This window comes from Buteo buteo, chromosome 4 (genome assembly GCF_964188355.1).
Source record: "Buteo buteo chromosome 4, bButBut1.hap1.1, whole genome shotgun sequence".
In the NCBI taxonomy this organism is placed as follows: Eukaryota; Metazoa; Chordata; class Aves; order Accipitriformes; family Accipitridae; genus Buteo; species Buteo buteo.
In genome coordinates this window covers 62,005,340-62,032,940 of record NC_134174.1, presented here as the reverse complement: position 1 = coordinate 62,032,940, position 27,601 = coordinate 62,005,340, and the positions used below count along the sequence as shown (strand labels likewise).

Below are 27,601 nucleotides of genomic sequence, written 5' to 3'. Positions count from 1 at the left end.
TCAACTTTCCCAAAACAAACATTTAGTTTTGGACTGAACACAGAGATATTTGTTTTGTCAATTTGTAAATACAGCACAGAATTTTGTGGTGTTTTCAAACTAAAGCCACTGCTCAGTTAACTTGGTTTCAGCTGAAAGCAATGGTCTCCTGGGAAAAGAGAAGCTTGTATCTGAACGCTTTTAAAAATGTTTGGCTAAAGTGCTTGAAAATAAATGGATTAAGGAATAGTTAACATACGAGTTTCTTACTAGAATTTATTTTTATTTTTATTTTAGAAATTTACCCAGAAGTTAATGTTGACAACCTAGGTCAGTGTGCTGTTCTCTGGGAGCTGAGCAGGCAGGCTGTGAACCTGCAGGGCTGGCTGAGAGCGCTGTGAAGGCAACGAGTCCTGCTTTGGGGGAGGAAGTACATTGGAAAGTTGTTTTTCTGGCTGTGGTTCTTCAGCAAAAGCAATAAATTCAAGATTTGCCTCACCTGAAATAGAAAAGAAAAAAGAAACTCATTCTTATGTTTGCTTGTAATCCTGTTTCTTGTAATGTTTCTCTGGTACACTCGGATTTTTTTAAAATGCCACGTGATGCTTACAAGAGTCTCTAAACACATTTAAAAGTCTGGTCCTTAGAAACAAAGGAGCGACAGTCCTGCACTTTGATTACATGATTAGGGCATGGTGCACAGCAGCCTGAGCTGGGATATTTATTGCATTCCCTTCTTCACTAATCATCTCACCTTGCTGCCCGTTTTTCAAACACCCATCTTCCTCTGCACTGGTGCTCTTGCAAAAGTTCCCATCAGCTGACTGTGCTCTCTACCCCAGCCTTTAACAACTTTATGTAAGCCCACGTTCGGATGTTGCTCCTGTAACTTACCACTTCAGCTCTCTTCTCACTGCTGTTTTTCCCAATGCTGTGACACTCTTTCCTCCCTAAGCTCACCACCTAACTCCCCGTTTTGCCACCTACACAATGCCCACCCCATCGCTGACTACGTCTCAGCTATACGCGTTACTTTTCAGTAGAGGGGTGGCGGGTCTGTGCTTCAGCTGGCCAGCAGTTCACACGCACCCTCCAGATGAATCCGGTGGCTGAAACACAGCATCGGCATCGGGGCTGCCGCTTAGGCCGAGGCTCCTGCGCAACCCAAATTACTCGTAGGGAGAGGGGGCAAGGCAGGAGGCGAGCCCAGGGCGCCTGTTGTTACGGTGCTGCTGGGCCCAGCTGCGTGCCCCGTTCAGTCACTCCTGGGGGGGCACTCCTGATGGGTCAGTGTCACCTCCCGTCGATGAGCCACTTTACAGAGCCCTCTACTTCTCAGCTCTCCAGTGTATTCCGTAGCTCGCGGCCCGGCCAAATGAAGAGTTTGGTATGCAGCTCAGACATGCTATCTCAGTATTTCCCTGCTGTCGATTTAGTTATTGGATTTTACTTCTGCCAAACGATTAACGGCTTCGGGAATTGTTGCTATTTCACTTTATGAGATACAGGTCTAAATATTTGTCAAACTGGAGCTCTTTTGTTTAGACTATGCCATTTGAATAGGGAATATATTAATACTGCTGAGGCAGTTAAAATTCATAGTTCTATAATTATCTGTCTTGTTTTTGAAAAGTGCATTCTGTGAAACTACTTTCTTAGCAAAAGAAGAATTTCTGTCTATGTTTCTGTTTTTTACAATGATTATATATGAGCAAGGAGATTCTGAAAACTCAGAATATTTTCACTAAAAAAAAAATTTAAATAAAACATTTGTTCTACAGTATGCATGTCAAGTGCTGCTATCCTATGTACAGAAGATTGAAAATTATTAGAAACAAGAGGGTAAAATGACTTAGGTCTCCTTCATGTTTCTTTTTCTTAGGCATAATAAATTCTTGCAAACCCTTTCCTTCCTTTCTTCCTCTCCTTGTCTCTCTGCCTCCCCTTCAGACTGTATGCCTTTATTCTGTCTTGATTGATACCTGAGCAAGTGAGAAGTGGCTCTAATGAACTGTCAAGCATTTAACAGTGTAGCATATAGTGTAAAAAGAAGATGCAGATCCTGAAATGCAGGCAGATGCATACAAGTGGCTAAGGCTGAACGTGCATCGTCAACTTCGGTTTTATTTAGTGCTTACCCGTGCAATTGTAGCTTTCCAAACACATTTTGCTGGGAAGGTAACGCACAAAGGAGGGTTGTGAAATGAAGTTTTGTTAGCAATATATGTTTAGGGGCTCGAGGGAGGTGGGGTATTTGGCCTAAAATTCCGTTTTGGCAGCTTTTCGGCATGTTATATGCATGGTTTTTGTTTTGTTCCTTTTGCACTGTGGTCTTGAAGACTCCAACCAATTAATTCTGGAAAAAAGCTTAATGTAGGCTACTCCTCAAGAAGGGGTCTATTTTAACATTCAGTAAACAGATAATCCATTAGGACAACAATATACATTGTGGCAAGTGCTATCCTAGGTTTTTTTTGTCAGCACTTATTTATAGTCTTTTGATTTCGCTTCCCTCCTGTGGTGCAGTTTCAATCATTCTCCCTCCAATCTTTGTTCTCGTATTCATTGCAAGCTGAAAACAAAGTAAGAAAGAAGCTCATACGTAGCGTTCTATTCTTGGCCAGTTCTTCCTCTATAGCAAGAAGGCGGTTGTATTTGGTCACCCTTTCTCCGCGGGAAAGACCTCCCAACTTGATAAACCTGGCACCCAGTCCAACAGCCTTAAACGAGAAAGTGCATATTTTAAAACTACACGGTTTGGGAAGTGAAGTCATTCTTAATTATTAAGCATGCTATCCTACTTCTAATTTAACACTCTTATGTTTCTACAGATAAAAACCCTCCTCTAAGTAGAAATAAAATCTCTTAATGAAAGATTTGTGGATGCAAACAGTAATTTTCACTGGCGTATGAAGTGAAATTTTATTTGCAAATGTAGCTTTAATACAAAAAGGCTAAATATATTAGTGTTCAGAATTTTTGCCTAAAATATTATTACTACTCAGAAATGTTTTAAGTAACTCAGATTTTTTTATAACCTAATGCAACCAAATAGATCATACACACTTTTGAATATACTCCCAGCTTTGGCAAATTTCCTGTGTGTTCTCTTTAAACTCAAAGATTAACTCTCTGTGGGGAAAAAAGGCAACTCTCTAGAAAAAGCCCATTTTGTAAAGCATTATTTCTTTCTCAAGCAGAAACAGGCTTTCTCCTTAAAAAATAGTTCATGTTAAAAGCAGTGTTTTGGCAATTCTGCAATTGAACAGCTTTCAATACTTACCAGATCCACAAGGCTATCATCAGAAGATTCTCCATCTGGACTTCCTAATATGGTAATATGTCTTTGACCTATATATAACGGGAGTGTAAAACCTTCATTAGTGTATATTTTATATATTCAGCACAGAAATTGTTTGGACTTTTCATTTTTTTTTTTACCCTTGGGCTATCTAAGCTTAAATACGAACAGGAGTAAAAGCAACAAAACCCATCTCGTAACAATGTAAACTCTATTAGTTTGTTACATTAACATTACATATTATTTTCAGCATGGCTAAGGGAATATCTAACAACCTATCCTAATTTCTGTCTCTCACTGATCTGTCTGGTAATGTATTCTACAGGCTGGGAAGCTGTTCTGTTTATTTTAAATGTGCTCCTCCTTACCAGAGTAATGATTTTTCTTCACTGCAAAAAAGAGTTTACCATCCTGACTGAATTAAATCTTTACATTGCTATTTACTTGCTTTGATATAGTGATTCTGGGCTTTTTGAAGGAATAAGGAAGGAACTTGGATATATTAGATTTGTCCATCTATTCCTTGGGTTTAAAAATGAATAAAGAAAAATTGATACAAAGAGAAATCTTACATATGAAACTGCACAAGTTCTTAGTACTGTTACCACAAAGGCTCAATAATATGTAGTCAATAATCTACATAAACTGCAATTTTAAACATTTTGGACTTGGTTGGATTTCTTAATTATTAATACTAGTGTTAGTCAAAATTCAGATTACTCAACTACATCTTTTTTTATTTTGTCTTCTTCTGATATCTAACTGCATGACACTGAGCTGCAATGTCAAAGGGCACCCACATTCAAAGCATCCACAGTGTATTAATTTACTATAGTTGAAGCCTTGAATGCTGTTTTAAGCTCCTGAACAGAGATTTGTGAATGAAAACATGAATTCTAGTTTCTTCTGGCAAGCGCTTTCTAAATTAGAAGTAGCAATAATTAAATAAAAAGATGTAATATTTACAGGTGTAACAACACTATTTATTGACTTGCAGCGTTTGAAAGTCAGCCTTTTCCCCTCTCTACTCACCGTCTAGAAGTCCAGTAAGTTCTATGAGGTCTGATACCTTAGTTTGGTTAATATATTTTAGGACAACACCACTGCACATTGGTATGTTTATGTTTTCATCAATTTTAAGTTGGGAAATATATTTGGCAGCATCTTCAGCAATCAGGTAACATTTGGAACCAAGAGCACAACATATGTTATTCCATTGCTGTCTGTCCTGCATAAACAATCAATAATAACTGGAGTTTAAAAAACTAAACTGAATGAAAAGCCTAACTGAGGAGGTAAAAAAAAAATAATAAAAAAATATATATATTTGGATTTAATCCTAAAGGTACCCTTCATATAAATATATTATATTTTATACTGTATTTTAAATCTGTCCACCTAAGAAAAACATACCACTGGAATTTTGCTTGGATTTTAAGATTTTGCTAGAAAACATAAATTCTAATCTGGAATTAATCCAAGCTAGTTGCATACAAGTAGAGTTTAAAATATTTCAAATTAAATTAACTAGGAGTTTGCTATTTTGATTTCCTTCCTGAAATGTATTTAATTTAAATGGAATATTCAGAGTAGTCATTCTTGTGTTAATATTTTAAGTGTCATAATATTTGTTTGAATATAAAATAATGAAACAGGAGGCAGTCATAGACTCAATGACACCTATCAAGACAGGATGATCAGAGCTGTAAGACTGACCCATAGGGAACAGGAAACTACAATGCTCTCTTTCCAGCAAAGCTCCATTTTTTTAGGGTCTTTGTTTCTTGATTTTAAAGCACTGTCCACATGGTACTGAGATTTAAGGATAAATAAAGGACAAGGATATGTAAATAATTTGAAAGAAGAAATTTATGAATTAATTTGCTTTCTTTGTGTCCACAGAATGCAAAGTTCTCACATTAAAAAAAATCACTTTTCTAGTTAATAATTCTGCCAGTAATAATTCTTGGTCTGCAGATCAGAGAGACTTTTGTATCTATATAGTTGCAAACTGTTTAAGGGTCCATTCCTATAAGGATTTCAAGCCCACGTGTAAGTGAAAATGAAGTTTTTGACACCTGAACAAATGTTAAAACTTAAGCACTAAAGTGGTCTGCTGTCTGGCAATGAATTGTTGAATTCGTACCAGGGCTAATCCTTAAGGACCTAATTGCCTGTGGCAAAGATGTGGCATGGGTAAACTGTAGATTTGCGAGGGGGGAGGAGGAGGAAAGGCATCTCCCTTAATAGTATTCTATTTCAAACTGTACTTCACTACCTGTTGTAATTCTCCTGCAGATTTTCATATTGCAAATATGTTTCTTCATAAGAATTCTCAAGGATTCTCAGGCCTGGCAGGAGTGGGGAATAGTCTGATGTTTTGGAACACGGGTAATTGAGAGAGTCAGACTGAAACAGTGCAGGGAGGCAAGGCTAACCAGAGTGAGGTAACAGTAAACACAGATATTAGAAAAATAAACTTTTAAAGTTCCAGTTAAGAACAAAATCAGATGGATTTTGCAGTTCATCCATTTTCGAATTATTGATTCAGGCACTGGGCAGATGCACAAAGACAACATCATTTTGCATCCCCCTTCAATCACAGTCTTCATGTTTTGTTCATGAAAACAAACCCCATGTACTTATTTTAAAGAAGATAAAGTGTGCAATTTGACAGCAAAAGCAAATTTTTACTAAGTTGTGCAACTGCAGAATCTAGGTCTACAATTGTAGGTTCTGCTACAATTAAGTTTTTATCTTTTTTGTAATAGATGGAAACTTAATCTTTTATGTATAAATGCTAATATTTAAGGTTATGCAATTTATTTCTTTCATCCATCTATAACGTGATAGCATGCTTAATAGTATTCTCCTTTATTGTTGTAATCTATTGGCCACACTAAATTAACTCCTCTAACTTTGATCACAGTGGTAAATACACAGTCTCTTACTACCATGTTAAAAATTCTGCCGAGCATTGCTGCCAGTGACAGGTTTGTTCTGGCTTTGAGTATAAATCTCAATCATAAAGAATAGCAGCTATAATTTTTTAGGTGATTCTAAGGCATATACAATTATGTCCAATTTTCAGTTCCTCCCATATAATATAATATAATATAATTTATATATCACTTGAATTTTATAGTTTTGTTTTATAATTTGAATTATTTGTTTACATATGAAGGAAAATGTAATAAAAATGGCAGTGGTTTAGCAAGTAGAGTCAGAAAAAAACCCCAATGCTTGTAATTCTTTAAAATATTTGTACTGACCATATTCTGTTCATGCCAGTATTATTTTCTGTCAGGAATTATGTCAAAAGTATAGAAAAAATTAGAGTTACTGTCAATTACAGATATGCAAATGAATTGTTAAATACATTTTTATAGTGATATTTTTGTGCTTAAAGACTCTGAAAACAGAAGCTTCATATTTTATATGTTTTGTAAAAATATGAAAAGTTCAGTGATATGCCACTTAACAGTATTATCAATTTTTCAAGGACTGCGCTGTGGTATCTTACCTCTTTTCTTAAGGGATCTATTAATGCAATAATAAAAGGAAATTTATTGATCAGTTCCACATACATGTCAACCATTTCGTCAGGACTTTTGAACGTTCCAGTGAGTACTTCATATTTTCCTTTAACCTAGAAAGTAAAGTAAAAAGCATAAAAGATAAGGAAGGTAATACTTTAAAACCCAGAGTACTAACGTAAGTATACAGATCTTGTGACACTAGTATCTCTATTAAGGCAGTGAATTGTGCGTTCTTCAATAAGCACACATTCACTTGTCTACTTTACTCTATGTCTAAGTGGTCAGCACATTGTTGTAGAAAACTCTGCCTAAAGTAACAGTGGGTTCCAGTGGGCTCATGCCGAAGTCTCTGAAAGATGCCACTCCCAAAACAAGGGAGATCTATTTCAGCATTTTCTAGGCAACACTGACAGTTTTACAGTACTTTATCACAAAGTTAGCAATATTTGTCATTTTTATTGAATCTTGCATGAAAAATCTCACTTTTCAAAAAAAATTAATTTTTTGTCCACATTTTCATTAAGAAAACACTGCTAGAGGAAAAGAGTGCACCCTCTGTGCTCAAAAACAAGACACTGCCTTTCTTTGCTTCTTTCCCCTTTCAAAAAAAAAAGACTAGTTTAAAACTAGTCTCATCATTATGGGAAGCACAAACAGCAGCATATGAGGATTATTAAGGGCACACTGTCAAACTGTGCCAGAATACCCATTGCTTTAGTGACTTTTAGCAGTTCGATAACAGAAAGTTACAGAATTGCTGATAATTCATTGGTTAAGGTTTTCCTCATTCTGATATCATAGACTGTTAGGAAAGCAACTGCTTTCACAAAAGATATTAGTAATGGAAGGTTTGTCACTGTAGTACACCCAAATACACAAAATCTCATGAGATATTAAATGGAATAGGAAGTTTCTCTTTCTGCTTAGAGAGAAACCTGATTGCTCTTGGAACAAGGGGCAAGAACATTAAGACTTCAGCTGGAGATAAATAAACTTTGTCAAATAAAAATATTGAAAAATAAGAATTAAAAAATTAATGTTGATACACAATGAAATGAATGTTAGTGGATGTACAAACATTCCATGGTAAAAATACACAAAAAGGTCAAGGTAGTTTGAAGTACACAACACATGTACCATAATATAATGGAGAAATAAGCATCTAGTAATGTGAAGGAATTACAGAAGTATACTTGTGTAAGTAATTTCGTGTTCTTCATCCTTGAAAGCAAGGTGGATAGAAGATAATTATTTCATTTATACCTTGTGGTGAAAGCAAAAAAACCAAAACAAAACAGGATTTGCCACTTGATACTTTAATTCAAAATTGTCTGAGATGTAATGTGAAATGAAGCTGGTTTGTTAAATAGAACATATAGTAGATGTTTGCCCATTAAAACAGTTCACTGTATTTGACACAGACTGATCTGAAAAACCTTACTGAATAAATAGAGAAAAGGAATAAACCTGGCTGATGCAGGCAGGCTTATACCATTTGAATGATTATAGTTAAATTATGAAAGTAACAGAGTTGCTGTAGGCAGGACACAAGCTGTAATGGAGGTCTGCCTTGGTCCAGTGAGCCTTATCCCACACAAGGTGCACCACCAGTATTCTGGTACAGCTGGGGAGGAGGAATACATGCATTCTCTCTGGTCCCACTGCATCAAGCTACCAGAATGGTGTCTGCATGTCTTGTCCCCTTGCACTCACAGTCCAATACATATCCGCTATATTTGTAGGACTGATTCAACCATAATTTATAAATGCAGAGACAATTCTTTTGGTTTGCTTGATTGCTACCTTAAAAAACAGAGTTAGAAGCAATGTAATAATAAATGAAGTTAACAAATAGCTACATTCCTTTTAAAAAAAAAACAAAAAAAATAGTTATAGAAAGTAACTTACATAATCCATTGATTCATGAGCAGCACAATTTATTGCTAAGTGCATGTCTGTTCCTAGCTCCAGACCCATATTGTTGCAAGCTGTTTGCATTAGGAGTAGCGGTTGTTCTAGATTATCACATCCTGTTATTAGGCAACCTAAGTGTGATATTCTTTTTAAGGTTTGTGGCTGAAAGTAAAAGAAAAATAATCACTTTATTTACACACATGTATATATATAATATTTATATTTATATTTTTCACTATCATTTCAGTCTGCATTCAGTCATCAAAATATAAATCTGTTCTCAGAAATTGCATTGGCAACTTTAAGGACAATTCTCTATGAATGAGGGGTAATCAAGTCCTAATGAATAGTCCTTGCAAATACGTCTAGTCATGTAGTTCTCTCTCTTATATGGCCAGTATTGCTTTACAAAAAGATTTTAAAAGCACTTTTAACAACCACCGAGTTGTCATGGATGCTATGTAAAAGACCATCCCTTTGCCACAAAAACATATTCTCCACTTTTAAACAGCTTTTACTCATTCATCCTCAACAACAACTTTGATGTTGCCTCTATGGAGTGTTAAGAAACACTAGAATCTTCCAAGATGTCTAGAAGGAACAAATTTCATACAGGGGAAATACCTCCAGCAAAGCTGCATGTGGTTGTCTGCCTCAGGAACAATGTTCCTGGACATGAGCCACAAGCAAAGGTGCATTGAGCAAATATTTCACGTGTCCTTCTGTTATCAGGTTTTTTGTAGGTTTTTCAAACACTGATTTTTAATTTTAAAGTCTGTGAATTTGGGATTATAAAGAATGACCCTAAATTGCCCAGAAAGCAGCAGGATATAATCCTGAGTTAGACTGGAGAAGTTAATTGGAAGGCATTGGTATTGACAAGAGTTAGAGAACTAACTACAGCAGACAGAACAGAGGCCTAGCTACAGAGGATGCATGAATGTTCCTTCACATAAAAAGTTAGGAATAAAATGCAGGTCAAATTGTTATGAGATTATTTTGAGCAATCTGCAAGGAGAGACAATCTATTTGACTTGTTGCTTTTGGAGCACTAAGCTGCAGCAATAGACAGCAAGAAATGCTGCAGTTTCCCTGCATTTAATGTGAGATAGAGGTTAAGTCTGCATTTCCATGTAATTTTCAAGGCATCCACATGTTGTGCCTTGTTACATTTTATTAAAAGCATTGTCTATCTTTAGAAAAACATCTTTTTCTGTCTAGTCTTTACTTCTATAACCTAAACAAGTTCTTCTTCTTCACTGCCTACTTTGTAATTTTTCCTTTTTTTTTTTTTCCCCAGAAAGTTCAAACTAACATGGTGCTTTTATCAGTTTAAAATTCAGTCTCACTACTATCTCCTTTAGTTTTCTCCTATTGAAATAAATGGAACTTTTTCAGAGAATCTAATGCATTGTTTCCTTGTGCATATCTTAAGAATTATTTTAACTTGCAACTGCAGTACATATTCTGATAAGAATATGGAAATTACCCACCAGGAAAACGTTGGCCAGCTGCTTAATGATGATGAATTTTGTTTTGTTAAAGCAACAAAAAACATAGGAAAACTTTCATTCATCCTCTCTTTTGTGTACTCCATAACGGCAAAGATTCTCACCTGATAATATTTTAGTCATCTCAGAATGGAGAGCAAAACCAGCATGGCATTTCCCTCCCACTATTTGGAAAACTCATCTATAAACTACAGGGTTTGAAGTGATAAAAAAGATCATTTGAGTCATATAAAATAATGCCCTGTGCACTATTGTGATTGCTGCCCTTTACCTACTGGATCGTATCTGCCATTATCTATAACCTCAAACAGGAACTGGGAGCTTAATGCAGCATGATTAAGAGGGGAGTTATGCTCCCAGAGTTAGGAAACAGCACAATATGCAAGTATTACAGGTAATTGTTTTATGGCCTGCATGATCAAAAGGGCATGTTCTCTGCTGGTGCTACAGGCCTGCAAAATGCTTATTTGGATAATTTACCAGGACTGATTTCTATATGAGAAAAATGACCAGATTCCAGAAGAATTTCCCCTTTCTGTTATAGTTCCACAGGAAGGGAAGGTATAGTCAGAAGAATCCAAATTATTATGTAAAATATAAGCATTTGGAATATTTAAAAGTCTTCCCTTGACCTTTCCAAAATGGTAATGTAGATTAATGTTTCATGTCTTAAAAACATTTTGGTTCCCTGCTGTTGTTAATACCTTGCTGAAGGCTTAAAATGAAAACCTCTTTTCTTACCGGAGCTTTCTTCCCTATATTATGTGCTTTGCCTTTCTTACTGTCTGCTGGTTGAGGACTGGGCTGTTGGGAGTGAAAGAAGAAATCAATCAATTTCATGGAAAAGTCCAAAAATGACAGAGACACCTTAGAATAATTAAAAAAAAAAAAAAAATTGACTGAATTTTGTTCTAAAGAGATTCCAAATATTTAAGTTAGGAAATAGCTTCTGTTTTACCTTGAATACTATCAGCAACTATCCAATTTTATTTTGTGGTGGTAACTCATTTCAAATGTTTATTTCTATGTGGGCATCACTCCAACCATCATTCATTTGTTTTTCAAAAGACTCTCACCTAGCCTATCAAAAATACAGGGGATCTCAGAAATGAGAATCTAGACTCTGTCCTTGGACAAACCCAACAACCTTGCTTTGCAAAAAGCATGTGCACATACTGAGATTGATATACTACTACAGTATTAGTACCTTGAGTAATACATCACATGTGTGTGAGACTTGGCAAGATCAGAACCACATATTGTATATTCACTGTGATACCATTTACTCCCAGCATACTTCTTCAGGCAAACAGAAAGTCTTACTATGCTTCGAACAATTTTTTATTCTGTCTTTGTTAATTGAACATCACCAAATGGCCAGAGAAATGCATCTTCTATTCCATGCCATAAGACTAAGCCTGATAACAGGCTAAATGTTCCACATTTAAGGTTAAAAAGACAATAGTAGTAGAAAAAACAAATGAAGTACATCACATTATTACACATTTTTACTGTACCACTTTGCCTGGAGGGTCCAACAGTCTCATAATTTCTTTCTGAATAACCAGAACTCTTTCTATGCCCTGAAATTAAACAACAGTGATCTTCAAAAGAAAGATAAATTATTTCATTTTAGCAGCTTAAATCAGAAGAGAGAGAACACTTATTCTAAATGCAGATCTTAATATAAAGTCATTTTAAAAATAACTATAATAGACTTCCTTAACACAGTCCCCCCACCCACAAATGCAGTCAAGTGTCCAGTGATAAAGGGTTAGTAGCAGTGGAATGAACAGAAGTATTTGATTATGCTGCTGAATGGGATGGCAAGGAAAGTGGTCTCTTCTTCCCCAAAAGGAACCCTTCCCAAATCTAACAAGTAAGCAATATCTGGGTCTGTGTAATATCTGAGAAGTGGGAAGATGATAATCACTGTTCACAATTGTGACTCTATCTACAACTTTCTAACTGGATACTCTGACAAAATTGAATGTATTTACCTTCAGAACATTTCGAGGAAGCAGGGAAAAAATTGCTGTCTTCATTTTAAAACATTGGGGAATGGAGGAACACTCCAATCAAATGAATCCATTGCTTTTAACGCAAGACTCTATCCTTTTCAGCTGAGTTAGTAAAAGTTTAACGCTAACTTAGTAAATTACATCTCAGATTTTCTTAAACTGTGCCAGTAAAGGAATACTGAAGGGGGCAGAAGTCAGTCACAGCTGACAACACATCAACACAGGACAAATGGTTTTTTGCACTGCAGCAAACAGCTTGCTCCTCTCCCATGAGCACTAGGAGGCATTATGTCTTTGAAAGATACGGAATTAGCAACCTTATTAAGAGCTCTTGGTGACAATTCTAAAAAGTTAAAGGAAAAGGAAAAAGAAAGAGAATCGAGCCTAGCTATTTGTTCAGGTCACCAGCATACAAAGTAGAAATCGCAGCCCTACTGTAGGCATCTTGTGCAGATATATTCTTTAAGGCAACACATGGCTAAACAAAAAGAGAGGGTTGATCCAGCCTGTCTCATCCATCCTTCCTGCTCCTTGAATAGATTTTCTTCTGCTTTGTATTCCCTTCTATCATCACAGTTTCATTTTTTAAAGCAGTTTATTCCCAAAGATTTCATGCTTTCCTGTGAATGTTACAAGTATTGTTTTGTATGCTCTATAAATCAACTGCTACTATTTCTAATCTACTAATGTAAAATCACATTCTAAACAAAACTAAAATCTCTTACTGGTGTGTAACACAATTCCCTTACATCTTCTTCGATGTACTGATTTTTTCCTCTATACTAACACATTATTTTTAACTTGAAATCTTCATGTATCTTCTTTTAAATCTTCATCTATTTACTTCTTTTAATGTTCCTTGTGTTAGAATTCTGCACTAACGTTTGTTAAAACTTGGGCCTTGCAAGCAAACAAGAAATGAAAAACACGGTTTGTAAGGACTATATTAAAAAGATCTATATATTTACATACATATGTAGTTTATATTAAGTCTATAGAATACATTTATAAAAATGAAAAAGAAACAGTACCTGTTTGAGTGATAACTGAACTGGTGGTATAAGCATAACTTCTTTCACTAATTTCAGTTTTGCAGGTGAAATTTTTTCACAGTTCAACAGAGTAACCATTGGGAGTGGTAGTGTCATTTCTTTAGGTGAATCCTGTAATTGGGAGTACCGTGTGAAAATAAAAATGTTAAAAATCAGAATAATTTCTTATATATTTTAATTATTGCACAGGGTTCAAAGACTGCTACAGGCAACGGTCTTAAGGGTGTATTCTATGAGGTATATTAAATACTACTGTCACAAGGGACTACTGGCTTCAGAATTCTAGAATAATTGTGATAACTGGGATAAATTAAAATTACAAAAGTCATGTGTATCTACCTGATCATGTTTCAGCAGTGCAATATGTAAGTACAAGGGGATATGGCTAATGGTGGCACCAGCCTTAGCTATGGCAAGTGATGTTCCCCCAATGGCTAAGCTGCCACAAAGCACGGATTCAACGGGTTCTGCAGGTGGGATCGTTCTCTCTGCAACTGCCACCTTCTTTCCTACAAGACAGAGACTAGTAGCTAAGTATTTTCTTGTTTAAAACATATGCTTATGTATCACAGTTATATGAGTAAATAGTATATTGCCATTTCAGTATGTGCTCAATGTATTACAAAACAATCAGTTCTTATTTTAAACTTAATCTTGTCAGTTGTTTTATATGAAATGACCTTACAAGTAAGCAAAATATCTGTCTTCACTCTGGTTTCAAATGTATTTCAAATCTATTTCTTTTGGAGACCTTTCAGCAACTGAAATCTGTATTTTATTTACCTCGGTTTATAACCAGTAACATTACATCTTTTTTAAGGTTCCTTTCATAAGCATGATTTCAGTATTCTTTATCATCCTCCCTGTCTGCTCAGCTTTTGCATAAACAGCTTGGAAGATTACATTATAACCTGACTGGGAGTACACATACCTAATTTCTTCTAATAATGACTGTGAAAAAAATTTAGGCCTATTACAGTTGGATTTTCCAATCAGAAAACAGGTCTTTTAAATGTTCCACATGCCTAGTCTTGTTACATTTTCAAAATAACTTATTTCCCTTTCAAATACAGTGGAGTAACTTTTGCCAAAATGCTTGAAACCCAGCAGTTCCCACTATCATATTTATTGCCTACAGTGCTTACATAAACATGTACAGTAAGCACCTAAGTGAAACTGAAATAAGCAGTCTGATTGTCAAGAATCATATGCATTGGGGACTTTATAAAGGTGACCAACTACTTCGGTTCCTAATAGGAGTGCCGTACAAGTTTTGATTTCAATAAAATATAAATACTACAGGATACAACTGCTATTTTATGATAAAATGTTCTTAATAGGACCTTAATTGGATATGCAGATTAGATTATACGTAAGTTACATACTATACACAGATCCCACACCTCTTACATTGAGGATGAAGAGCTACACACATAGACACTAGTAATCAAGTACTCAGCAACTGTGACAAACTGCGGTGTTTTGCACAGATCCTTTACACTACACTACTTTGTAACCTGCATAAATTAGAACATAGATACTACCTCTGAAAGCACCTGCTACTGGAAGTCACTATCTGTTAGCGGTCTCCTGTAACAACCAGTAGCTTTATAATCATTGGCTCCTAATAGTCAGGTATTGATTCTAACAGTAATATTACAGTCACTGTCACAAACAAGTATAAAGAAAACACAATTATTGAAAACAAGTAATATATGTATGAGCAGAAGCTTGACTAAAAGTATAATATACAGCATGATGGTATCTAGATAGACCTGACAACTGCAGATGTTACATTTCAGGTCAAAGGTGAATTTACTGTGCACACATCTAACATTAACTGGTTACTGATAGTATATGACAGCTGAAACTAAACTGACAAGAATAATTTGCCAAAATTTTCTGCCCTTCCAATAAATGATAAACCTTTTTTTTCTGAGGCTAATACATATATGGAGGCAACATATGGTGCTTTTTTCCTTTGGGTTTTTTTTTGGCCTGTATACTTGCCCTATTTCTCTACTCTCACACCATTTTTTCCTTTAGTAGGATAGTTTGCTTACTTCTTTTTACTCTATACTGCCCATCATTCCCACCTCATCCCCTTCTTTCTCTTTTGCTTTTCACCTTATTTCCTCCTTCTCTCAGTGTTAGCAAGAAACTTCCCTTCCTCCCTCTTTCCATTCTTTTCCACTTCTATCTTAATTCTATTTCCATTTTCCTGATCAGTTCTGTGATTCCCTTTTCTTTCCTTATCATTTTCATTTTTGTTCTTCATTTGCATCCTCCTCCATTCTTATTCCTCACTCTGAAGAGTAATAACCTCCTGTCTAAGCCAACTGTAAAACAAAGGCAAAAACTCTGTTCAACCAATGCATGTGAATGATGAGAAAACTCTACTTTCCTCTCTCTTATTTCTGCAGTAGAAACTGCTGTGATCAGAAAGAAGATTTAGGAGAGAGAGTAGCCAAACCCTTTGAACATGACTGTGTCGTGTTCTGAAGCATTCTGTGTCCACAGAATGCTTCAGAAAGTATTTTAGCAACCTTTATCAATATCTGTATTGCAGAAAATATTAAAATCAAATAAACTAAAACCTGGTTTTGCTCCTTTTTTTTTGCCAGATAGTGCTGTTGCTGATGCAGTGCTTGAAGTAAGGGCAAGAGTGGCTTCTGCTTCTTCTCCTTCTTGGTTTTGAATTTCTTTTTTTTCTTCTACCTTTTTTCTAAAGTATTCACTGAGAGGGGAAGAGGCATAAAGATTACTGGCTCAAATTATTGTTAGACATGTGACAAGTAGACAGAGTATACAGACTAAAGAACATGCTAAGAGGTAGATTAAGGGCACCTATCTGAGCTTCTGCCATAGAAGCTGGAGAAGTCAATAAATGACATTATTTTTGTGGTAGTCATCTGCAGTGTTGGTTAAACAAAAAGAACCACAAGCAGGTATTATAAACCTTAACATGTGCTTTTCAAATCACACTGGTTTGAAAGTCAGCTCTGGGCAGACAATCTTAGTGTGAAGGTTGTATTTGTTTTGCATGGGTAGTAACGGATCCTGTCATAACTTCATGACATACAACAGCTTGGCCTAAGTTGCTAATCCAATAGGTCAGTCACACACTGGTTATCTAAGTGGCTGCAGGATCATAAGTGGCTTGTCCTGGTTTCGGCTGGGATAGAGTTAATTTTCTTTCTAGTAGCTGGTATAGAGTTATGTTTCAGATTTAGTATGAGAAGAATGTTAGTAACACCCGGATGTTTTCAGTTGTTGCTAAGTAGTGTTTATACTAAGTCAAGGATTTTTCAGCTTCTCATGCCCAGCCAGCAAGAAGGCTGGAGGGGCACAAGAAGTTGGGAGGGGACACAGCCAGGACAGCTGACCCAAACTGGCCAACGGAGTATTCCATACCATATGATGTCATGCCAAGTACATAAACTGCAGGGAGTTGGCCTGGGGGGCGGATCGCCACTCAGGAACTAACTGGGCATCAGTTGGTGAGTGGTAAGGAATTGCATTGTGCATAATTTGTTTTGTATATTCCAATTCTTTTATTATTATTATTATTATTGTAATTTTATTATTGTTATTATCCTTATTATTTTCTTCCTTTCTGTCCTATTAAACTGTTCTTATTTCAACCTACCAGTTTAATTTTTTTTTTCCTGATTCTCTCCCCCATCCCACTGGGTGGGGGGGAAGCGAGTGGCTGCACGGTGCTTAGTCACTGGCTGGGGTTAAACCACGACAGGCTGGATTTCAATTACATGCACGAAGTGGAAACTGCATACATGGGTCACAGTCACCCAATTCAGGCAACCTGAGTTAGTAAGATATATAAAGTAGTGTAAACAATACATTAAAATCTTATTTAGACTCACCTCATTTGGAAGAATTTCTTTCCAATTGAGCCCTTATTCCCTTCATCAAGGTTTCCCCAAAAGCTAATCCACGTGGAAGGTAATTAGATCTGTTTGCTACAGCCTGTGTTAAGTGCGGCAGCCCAACCGCTACCCCTACAGCAAAGCGTCATTCCCCTCAGTGACGCAGCTGAAAGAGATACTTCCAACTACACAAGAGGATGACAGGCCATACTGCTGCTTCCAGGGCAAAGAAAGCCATAATGTAGCCAGGTAGCTCCTCTAATGTTACGGTACAATGCATTCAGATACATCTGTTATACTTTTACCTTACGTCTTTTATTCTTATTAAAAGCAGACACATTACTTTGAATGGAAAAATATAGCCATTCTTTTTTACTTTGGGATGCTCCAAAGAAGAAATATTTGTATGAAAAAATAAACATGGATGTTTACTAAAGAAACTATGTTTCCAAAGAAACTAACTGTCCCAAGTAAGAAACCTTTTGAAGTAGCCTGCTCAGAAAGAAGACTCCACCAGAACCTGAAAACTGTATGTATATACATGTTTTCTGTGGATTAGCTCAATGCAGAAGACACACACACAGGCCTTTCATACCATTTCCGCTCTGCAGTGCAATGAACAGAAGAAGTGGAGTCACAGTCTGAAAAAACATCCTCACTGAATTAAACTGGCACTGAATGAGTTTCTTAAAGACTTTGACTCATGAATGTATTTAGGCTTTTTTTTCTTAAAGACCCTTATTTTTGTATCCCATGTATAAAACCTTGTAAAAAAGAGCATGGTTTTCATACCATAATTATGAAAAAAGCAGGAAATAATATAGTGCAATGTATCAGATATAGAAATCACCTCTTAAAATATATATAAAAAAGTAGAAAACACTGAATATTCTATATGTTTTTAATTTACAATATAAATTAATGGTGTATATTTCAAATGCAATGATTTGCATAACATGCAACACCTACCCAAGCACCTTATCAACTTTACACTGGTCAGTAGGCTTCAAGTTTCTTAACATTGTGTTCAGTGATTCATTGACCCATTCCACAGCAGTGTTAACAGAGTCATTTCTTTCTCTCTCATCAGCTTTAGCGGTGTCAGGTAAAGCATTTTCAGATATTTGAGCATGAGAAGACATTACAGTGGAACAAATCCTCTGGAAAAAAAAATGTAAAAAGGCTTAAAACACTATTTAATTTCTAACTTGGAAATGTCATTTGAAAGACTAAGAAGTCTATGTCCTTACCAACTCTACAAGTACCTATCTCCAAATCTACTGTTTGCTCCACTTACTTACCTTTTTTCATCCAGCACCTTCTTCCTAGTCTCTCATACTTTGGTAATCACAGATGTTATTCAAGTTCCTTGACCTAAATTACAACTACTTAGGCAAAAACCTCCTGACAGATCTGCTTTACACATATATTTTGTTATCAGAATAGAATGGAACTATTTTAAGGACCATACAGTCATTAGGACATCTTTTATTGCAGCTGTTGGTAGCCTGTCATAGCATGACTCATCAGCATTCATGCTTAATGCCATCCCTCATGATCAGTTACATTTTGTCTTACTTAGGTAATTTAAACTTGCCTTTCTGTGCTGCTGAAGAATAAACAATACTTAAGAAAATTCACTTAATGAAGACATCATTTACAAACATCACAGAGTTGCCTGCATTAATAGTATTAACTTTACATACTGTGAATATCTATGAAATTATATTTAATTCAAGAATTAAGTGAACCATAGTTTAACTGAGGGAAAGTAGAAATAATTACTCCACAACAGCTAGAGTTGCAAAGACAGTATCTTGAACATTTCAGGTTGGGGGAGAGATGACAATGCACCATCAATTTTGCATGGCAGGTGCTAAATGTATATGTTTGACTGAACTATCATGCACATCAACCCATTAGCTCAGTCTAAAAAAGTACGTTTACCTATACTGTGTTTTTCACCTGTACTATATTTTTCTGAAACAGTCATACAAATATAAGGATCTGGGGAAAAAAAAAAAAAAGTAAAAGGAAAATGAACTTACAGGGCTAGAAATGGGGTGTAAGGAAAAGCTACATGATCATTAAGACAGACAAAAATTTAAAATACAAAGATGCACTGTCACATCCCACTCATAAAATAAAAGATAAGTATTGTATAATTCATGGAAAATAATTTTTTTATAGTTGCTGCAACTGTCTAACTTTCCATGACAGTTTTTTTTCTAAGTTACAACACTCAACTATTGAGTCACAGGGATTCATATCCTTTCATTAAAGATGGAAAATAAAATGTTCCTTAGGATGTGAGTGGAATGGTACCTCTCCCTGATACTGTCTTATTAAAATAAATAAAACAGGAAGCAGCAGCTCATACCTTCTCATAGTTTTTAACTGTACAGTATATTTCCACTTCTAATGTTGGCTGACCAACTCCATCAAGAACTTTTCTTCCAACTACCTTGCATATTACTGGAGCTCTCGAAAATTTAGAAAAGTAGTTAGCCTTAAATGAAAGAGAAAGAACTTCATTAAAAGTCAATTTCTATGCAAAGAGGTTTTTATTCCATTAAATATATTTCACCCAAATCCACCACTGAGCAAATCCATTTATACATTCCAGTATTCAAAATACTCCTGTTACACTACGCATTTACTTCTATATTATCTGCTTAAGTATGAAATTCCAGGGAACAGATCCAACTCGTATCTAAGCATGGAAGTCCAAAGCCACATCAAAGTTAGATGAAAGTGTGTTTTATTTGGGAAAGTTAGTGATAAGTATCAGAATCTCCTTAACCCTCCTAGAAAACAGGCATTTGTCCGAAGCTTACTTGGCTTTACACCGAAAACCAAAAATAGTCATTGTGCTACTCATGAAACTCATTTCCATTAGAATGCACATAGCCTCCACCTCCCCTGTGCAGTGAGCTGCTATAAAATAATAATTTTGTCTGTGGATAAGATCTTGAAAAAATACATGTCTCCTCTCTCATAAGAGAAAAAGATCCTAGACAAGAGAAACTCTTAGAAATCCATAAAAAACTCTACTAGATCCTAATGTTATACTAAAATTCCTGTAGCATGCTTTCATTTATTGATCTATTAACAAGGAGTTATTAAGCTTTAAAATAATATTGTAATTTTTTTTTTCCTAACAAAAATACTAGAAACAATCTTTAACCAAAATCCTCCTGCTCAGGAAAGTTCTCATGTGAAATGCTACACATAAAATTTTGTATGTGCTGCGGACAGGGAGCATTTTCAGAATATACTTCTTGCTTATATAAAGTACTTAATGTCCTAGAAACCTAATGATGTTTCAAGGTTGGTTCATCAAAGACATATGTACAGTGGCTCATGTGTCTTAACACTCAATCGATGCAATAGTAAAGATCTTCATAGTAGAACATTTAATCTGGAAGGAAGAGAGGCTTGTCAGCAAGCTCCTCAATAACAATAACCACTCCTTTTGTAGACTCCTCTCTTACGGAACATACTTGGTGTAAGGTTAACACAATGACCAAACTCTCCTAATTAGAAGTGTTTTTTTGGTTGGACAGAACTTGAGCTAACGAGGCTAGCACAGTTTTAAGGAGTTGTTGGTATGCCACACCTAGTAACAGGACACAAGACAAGTGACATAGCTAGGGATCACTATCCCATAGGAAATCTGGGATTTTAGGCTAGCAAGCTTTGAGCCCTGCGAGAAAGGTGAAAACCTAGACTTCTGGCAGGCAGAGTTCTCTTACTTCTTCCAACATGGTCTTTAATGGGCCTGTTGGACTGTCATCATCCAACTATGAGAATATGGTTGTGGCTCTGCCCATATTCAATGAACACTGATGTTGCTTTAAAAAATGGGATTAAGTTGCTACCTGAGGTTTATTGCATACTTCCTTACTGGTTTCATTCTTTTGTCTGGTATTGGAGATGGTCACCAAACCATGACTTACCAAATGGGAAAACTAGGAAACACTTATAGCTACATAGAAGAGGAACACACCGAACACCAAGCAAAGCAAGTACAGGTGTTGCCAGTTCTAGTCCCTTCCACTGGTGATGGCAAAACATCTGGGAGATGGGAAACGGTGTAAGACATAATGAAATGTTTCATTTCCACAGCCACTTTCACATCAACGAACAAGCTAGAAATTTATTTTTTTTCAAGAGTTGCTCACTACTGTAGTGTTGGCAATGCCTGTATCACCACTAATAGATGTTTCAGTAGGACTACCATCTATCGCACTTTGCCAGCTGGGAACAGGTAAAATTGGTCCGATTCTTGATGCTTCCACTAAGGCCCGTTTGCTTTCCAGGAACTGCTGCAGTGTGAATAGCACCCAGACTCTTGTTGTGACTGGCCCAAGACGTCACGGTGCTGAGCAGCACTTTTATTCGGGACGTCCACCTGTGCCCTCCTAAGGCAACATACTTCGGTTTTGTGTCGAGATGAGCAGCCAGCCCAGGACAAAAAGCCCCGCTGCTGCAGAAACGTATTCGGCCCAGCGTCAAAGCGCCACTGGCCACAAACACAAAACCGCCACGGACCTTCCACGACGGGGAATTAGTTAAGCTTAACTGCAATCACAGAGGCGTCGAGCTCCTCGCATCAACCTCTTGGTTTATCAAACCCTTGAGGCCTGCAGCCAGCACCCCCCCTTGCCCGAGGGCAAGTACGGAGCCCGGCGCCCACGCCAGGTACCTGGGAGGGGGCTACGGGAAGGCCCGGTACGGCGAGCACCCACGGGTGCCTGGGGGAGCGCCACACGGCCGCCTCCCCCTCCACGCCGTTCCTCGCCCCCTCTGAAGCGGGGCCGGGAAGGCCCCTGCTCGCCGAGGAGAGCCCCCTCCGGCCCCGCTCACCCCGCCGAGAGGCGGCGGCCCCTCAGGAGGAGCCGGGGCTGGCGGCGGCAGCTTCCCGCCTGCTGCTTCCCCTCCCCGCGCTACCAGCTCCCCGTAGAGATCCGCGGGGCGCAGGGTGAAGAGGGAATTGAGCGCTTCCTCCATCCTCTGCGGCACTCGCTGGCCTCGGTAATACTCCGCCGCCTCCCGCCGCAGTCCCTGGAGCCTCCGCCGGTACTGCTGCCGCCGCCCGCCGGGCTCCATGGCGGGGCTGCGGGCCGGGCTGGCTGCTAGGCGACGGCGGCGGCCGCCTGAGCTCTCGCGAGAGCCGCGCGCCTGCCCCCCCCCCGCGGCACCCTTGGGCGGGAAAGCCGTCCCCTCAGGGCGCCGCCGTCCCCTCAGGGCGCCCCGCTGTCCCCGCGGGCTCCTCGGTAAACGGCGCTCGGCTCCCAGGGAGCCGCTAACGAACACCCTGTTCCTGCTGCGTGGCCGGGCCGGGTGTGGTTGGAGAGCCCGGGGGGTGGTGGTTTAGGGTTGGTTTGGTTTTCTTAACGCCGTGCGGTGTTCGCGGTTCCTTCGGAGGCTGGTTATGGTCTTCCGAGTCAGAATGCCTCGAGCAGGTACTCTTTAGTTTTAAGAGTCTCTGAACAACAAAATTGTGTAAGATTATCGTCCTGAAAGAGAGACAGATTATGGTTTGTGAAACGTCTAGTGAGGATAACGCTGCAAAATGCCCCAGTAACTCCACTTCTGCGTTTAAAAGCCCTTTACTTTCAATGAAAAGAAACGTTTCACAACCTAAATGATCGTTTTTAGTCTGCAATTTCCTACAAAAACTTTCACTTTGTTACACTGTTCATTGGTAATTTTGTTGAAGTAACTGAAAATGGAGATACTTAAAAAGCTGTTAGCTGCACACTTCCTCAGCTCTAAAATCAATAAGTGTAGACCTTTGCTCATTGTCTGTTCACTTCTGTAGGTGGGGTGATAATGAAGAAAAATCCCTACTGAATCATTTTCTTTTCCTTTCACGTCCTTCAGAAATAGTATGGTACCTCTCCAGAGAGTTAAACCCTCTTTTTTTAAGCCATTTCCTCAGAAGAAGTTTCTAAACTGACACTACCCATTCCTTGAGGAGAGCGGGCAGTGAATACCTCATTAGATTTTCCTCGTTCAGAGCAGGTTAGCATGGTGGGCAGCTGCTTCTTGGGTACGTTACTGCTCAGGAGGGGCTTGTGTGGTTGGTGGGCTGGGTGGCAGTAGAGGAGTAGTCCCAGATCTGCGTCGCATGCGCGTGCTTGGCCCAGAAAGCTCCGGTTTAATTAAATATTCCTGGAAGAACAGACTTCTGGAGGTAACGGTGCTGGTGTGGTGCTCCAAGAGCTTCATCGTATGCTAGATAATAGAACCCAATACGAGAGCTATACCTTCTGATACATTTCAAGTGCTCCTATATCAGTTTCCCACCTTCTGCCTTTAAAAGGGCTCTAAATGAAATGTATCGTGGAGAAACAGCTTCATGTATTGCTGTATGGATATTGATCAACCATCTGGGAAAAGAAACTTGTCAGCTTTGCCTTTGGGAAAGCAATAAGCTGGAGCAGATTGACACTCAGTTTATTTAACAACCTTGAACTCTTTTTTTTAAATAAACCCTTTGAAATAATAGTAAGGATTCCCCTCAAGTATTTATCATTTTTGGTTCATGATCAAGTGAATGTTACATGAATTATCTGTATGGCCATGTAATTTCCATTAACAGTAATAGTAATTGTAAGCGTGTAGAAAGAGGATGGCTTATCCTATGATCCTACCTATTATGAAGTAGTTAACTGATTAAGGTTAGGATACTGCAAGCCACTTCATACTGGTGGTGAACTCTCTGCAACCCCATTATCTTCATTAGGCTTGTGTGGGTGTAATTAATTGGTGTTTAGTTAACAGTTGTGTTGAATGAAAAGAATTTAGTTCTATTTCTCTTAGTTTTATTGGCCCCATGGTGCTAACAGGCTAAAGTGTAATTAAAAACTCTCTAATCAAAGTATATGTAGCAAGCCCCAAGAAACAAACCCAGTGAAGAAAAGCCTATGATTGGCATGACTCTAGCCTTTGAGAAATAACCAGGTACAAATGATACCCTGTAGTAGTTCTTTTTTGTTTTTAAACAATGAAAATGCTTCACTTATATCAACATGTGCATTTAAAATGTACAAAACCAGCAGTATAAGCTTGCAACCTTTTCTTTCCTGAGGATGTCCACTAACACCGTATTTTAATGTCTTCTCAACAGATTTTCTCCCAAAATCTTTTAGATTGTATAGGATTTTGGGTGTATAGAGAAATGGGTCTTTTATTTCTTTTGAGAGCAGCCATACATAATTTTTTATCACCTCTTGCCTTTACTATAACTCTTATGCCAGGAAATAAATTATGACCAGCTATTCCTCATTTATGATATTGTATTGTGTACATTCCTTTTTTCGCAAGATACTTTGTACCTCACTTAACTGTTTATATGTGGTGCTAATCTGGGGCACTCTAAACCCAAGCATAATGTGGCATGCTTAAGTGTTGCATAAAGAATTTGCTTTTTGCTGTTCTAAAATGTTGCTTTAAAGATATAAACTAGACCCTTAAATCAATTAAGATCATGGTCTCACTGCCATCTGTGTTCTTGTAGGATTTCACAGAAGAGTAATGTGCGCTCATTCCACTGACAGGGTCTTCTTTGAAGTCAAGTCTTGAGTACATAAAAACTGCATGACATTTCCAATAAAATCAGGATTGCCTTTTAGTTAGCTTGGCGATACAAATACTCTTGTACAAGTACGTTACTGTTTTTGAGACATTTTAATTTCTTAAATAAAAAAGGCTTTCCAATTGTTTTCTTTTACACCTAAAATGCTTCTGTAGTGTTTCTTTTAATTCTTAATATTCTGTATTCTATAAAGGATAAACTCCAGTAACAAAGCTAAATATAACTTTATGTACAAGAGTAAACAAAAGCTTTGGTCCTAGGATGTGGCTGAACATAACGTTTAGACTGGGCTTTGAGTCTAGATAAAAAACTTCCAAGAACTTGAGTAATATGTACTGGATAGTTGGAAATTTCTAATAATTTTTTAGGTCCTCCCCCCCCCCCCCCCCCCCCGCCTCTAGCATTATTATTTTAATTTCCAGAGTACTCATATAAGAGTTCATTTGCCTTGAGTAATCATTCTTCGCTCCAATGGTTACTTCAAGTTGAGTGGGTTTTAGTACTAATTTCTTTCTAAAGTTTGAGGATTCTTCCTGTGGGTCTGTTCAGCTCCTGCTGTGCGAGGGTGAGCCTAGCCTTCTCCAAAGGAGCCTGCTGAACTAAAATGTGAGAGCTGATAGGCTTTGATTTATCATTCTAACTCTAAAGGTGATTTGGAACTCACAGTATTTAAAGACAAGTTTTTGAGCTGATTTTTGAGCTTGCAGATTGTCCTCAAATTTCTGTGATATAACTGGTTTTTGTAGTGTGTAGATTTTTTTAATGTAATGCACAGGTTATTGATGAATGCTAGGTTTATTCTGGATATCAGGAGTTTACTACATGATTTCTTTGTGTGGGCATTTTGAAGTAACTTTATGAGCTTTAAGGCATTATTGAAGCCTATCTAGTTCAGGGACCCTGACATGATGGCTTATAGGGATTTTTGTCAGTATATTGTCAATATCATACTCTGAAATGTTAATACACTTACAAATATATACAGAGTCTGAATATTGTCAGGCTTTGTGCAATTCATGTTAAATATTTTCTATGGTATGAAAATAAAAATGTGTGCTCATACATCAGTTACTGCATAAAAGATATTGATAAAATTTCAAAGTTGATGTGGCAATGTGGCCATAATACATTTGCAACTTATACAAACCAGCAATCAAACTCAGAGATGAACAGAGTTTGAAAAGCGGGACCATGTACTTAAGTTTTCTAGTTCTGAGGCTGTGTAATTACTGCTAAAAAAAAACTTATTTTTACCTACATCAGCAGAATTTATTCTTGTTCATCATCTCTTTTTTTTTTATGGTCAGAATGGTTTTCTTGATGTTCTAGTTTGAATCTGCAGTTCAAATAGCAAACAGAAAAAGTAATGTATTTGTTAGAAGGGATTACTCTTCTACTTTTCTGACCTCTTGAAATGAGATACCTTTCTGAAAAGAATTATTTGATACCTTTTTAAAGGTTCTGAGCACTAAAGCACCTTTTTTTTTTTTGGTAAATCTTTCCATTCATTACTCTCACTACAAAGAATTTTGCAGAAGAATTTTTTAATTTGATTTTTTTTAGCTGCATCCTTCAGGCTTAGCATTTTCTTCTTTCCTTTTATATTGTATTAGAAACCCCTTAAATTTGCTCAACTATATAAGAAGCAGTAATTGCAGTTCCAAATACAGCAACTTTTGGGGTGGTTGGAAGCAATCTGTAGGTTAACTGTTACTGGTTAGCAGATCAAAGGCTTACATGACTAAGAAGTGAAACCTGCCTAGTGCAGATGAACTGGTGATCTGTGGGATACATGAAAACTGAAGTTTGAAATCAGAGTTACTTAGAAGTATGTAATAGTTGAAGTGAATATTACAATGAGTGAGAAATAGCGTTAACTGAGTTCTCAAGTCCTGTAACTTGCTGACAGATTTTAAGATAAGCTTTTCTGTTTCTTTCCAGGAAAAGTGAAGCTGGTAGCAAAGGTGTTTAAGGAGTTCAAATAAAAAGGTAGGGTTTACATTACTATTGAGAATTGGGCTTTTCTGCATCCTGTGATTTGATTAAACACATTTTTGGGGACAAACTGAATATGGAAGAAAAGGAAGAATGGCATTTTTTTTCCCCATGGTATATCTCCTGATTTTTACAACCTTAATCACTTGGGGCATGTCTTGAACTTTTAACCTTCTTTCCCCAGCACTGATGCTGTGAATAATGGACTCTCCTGCTTGACACATAACTAGATTGCAGTTCAAAGTGGATGTCACAAACACTATTGCACCATCTGGAGCAAAAGCTTGACTATCATTTTGGGATAAGCCCATAAGATCATATGAATTTATAACTGACTTCATTTTTTTCATTGTGCTAATTTAGGTTTCTTTAAATCACAAATATGTAATTTTTCAAAAGACTTGCCTGCTGTTGCTGGTATTTTTTGCAGAACCCCCCAGAATTTTCAGATCTTGTATGAAAGTTATATTACATTTATAACCATTTTGATCCTACTTTTTGCTATAAACAAGATTTAAATAGTTCCCGTGAGGCTAGGGAAATGCTGTGTGAATTGTGGATATAAAATTCTCTATTTTCTCCTATTTCCATTGTTATCTTTAATAGTTTTCTTCAGTTCAAGACTCATTTAGTTAAAAAAAAAAAAAGAAATATTGGCCCTACATATTCTTAAAAAAAATACATATTTTTGAAGCTAGATGTGATTGTAAGATGAAAAGCTTTCCATTGTATGACTTCTGAAGAATACATAATATTCACAGTTCCATATAAGATATTCATACATTTGTTGAATAAC

The 27,601-nt window shown here is 37.2% G+C and overlaps 1 protein-coding gene across 1 annotated transcript; it reads right to left on the bottom strand.

Moving 5' to 3' along the window:
* Window positions 1–290: 290 nt before the first annotated feature.
* ENO4 (enolase 4) lies at window positions 291–22,331 on the bottom strand. The gene is made up of 14 exons (XM_075026990.1): window positions 22,158–22,331; window positions 19,585–19,713; window positions 18,174–18,364; window positions 15,915–16,054; window positions 13,657–13,826; window positions 13,297–13,428; window positions 11,762–11,827; window positions 10,986–11,048; window positions 8,728–8,895; window positions 6,804–6,929; window positions 4,313–4,508; window positions 3,263–3,330; window positions 2,582–2,699; window positions 291–478 (listed from the first exon to the last, which is right to left on the bottom strand). The coding sequence occupies exons 1-14, from the start codon at window positions 22,314–22,316 to the stop codon at window positions 306–308; spliced, it is 1,899 nt and encodes a 632-aa protein (XP_074883091.1). The 5' UTR covers window positions 22,317–22,331; the 3' UTR covers window positions 291–305.
* Window positions 22,332–27,601: the final 5,270 nt, after the last annotated feature.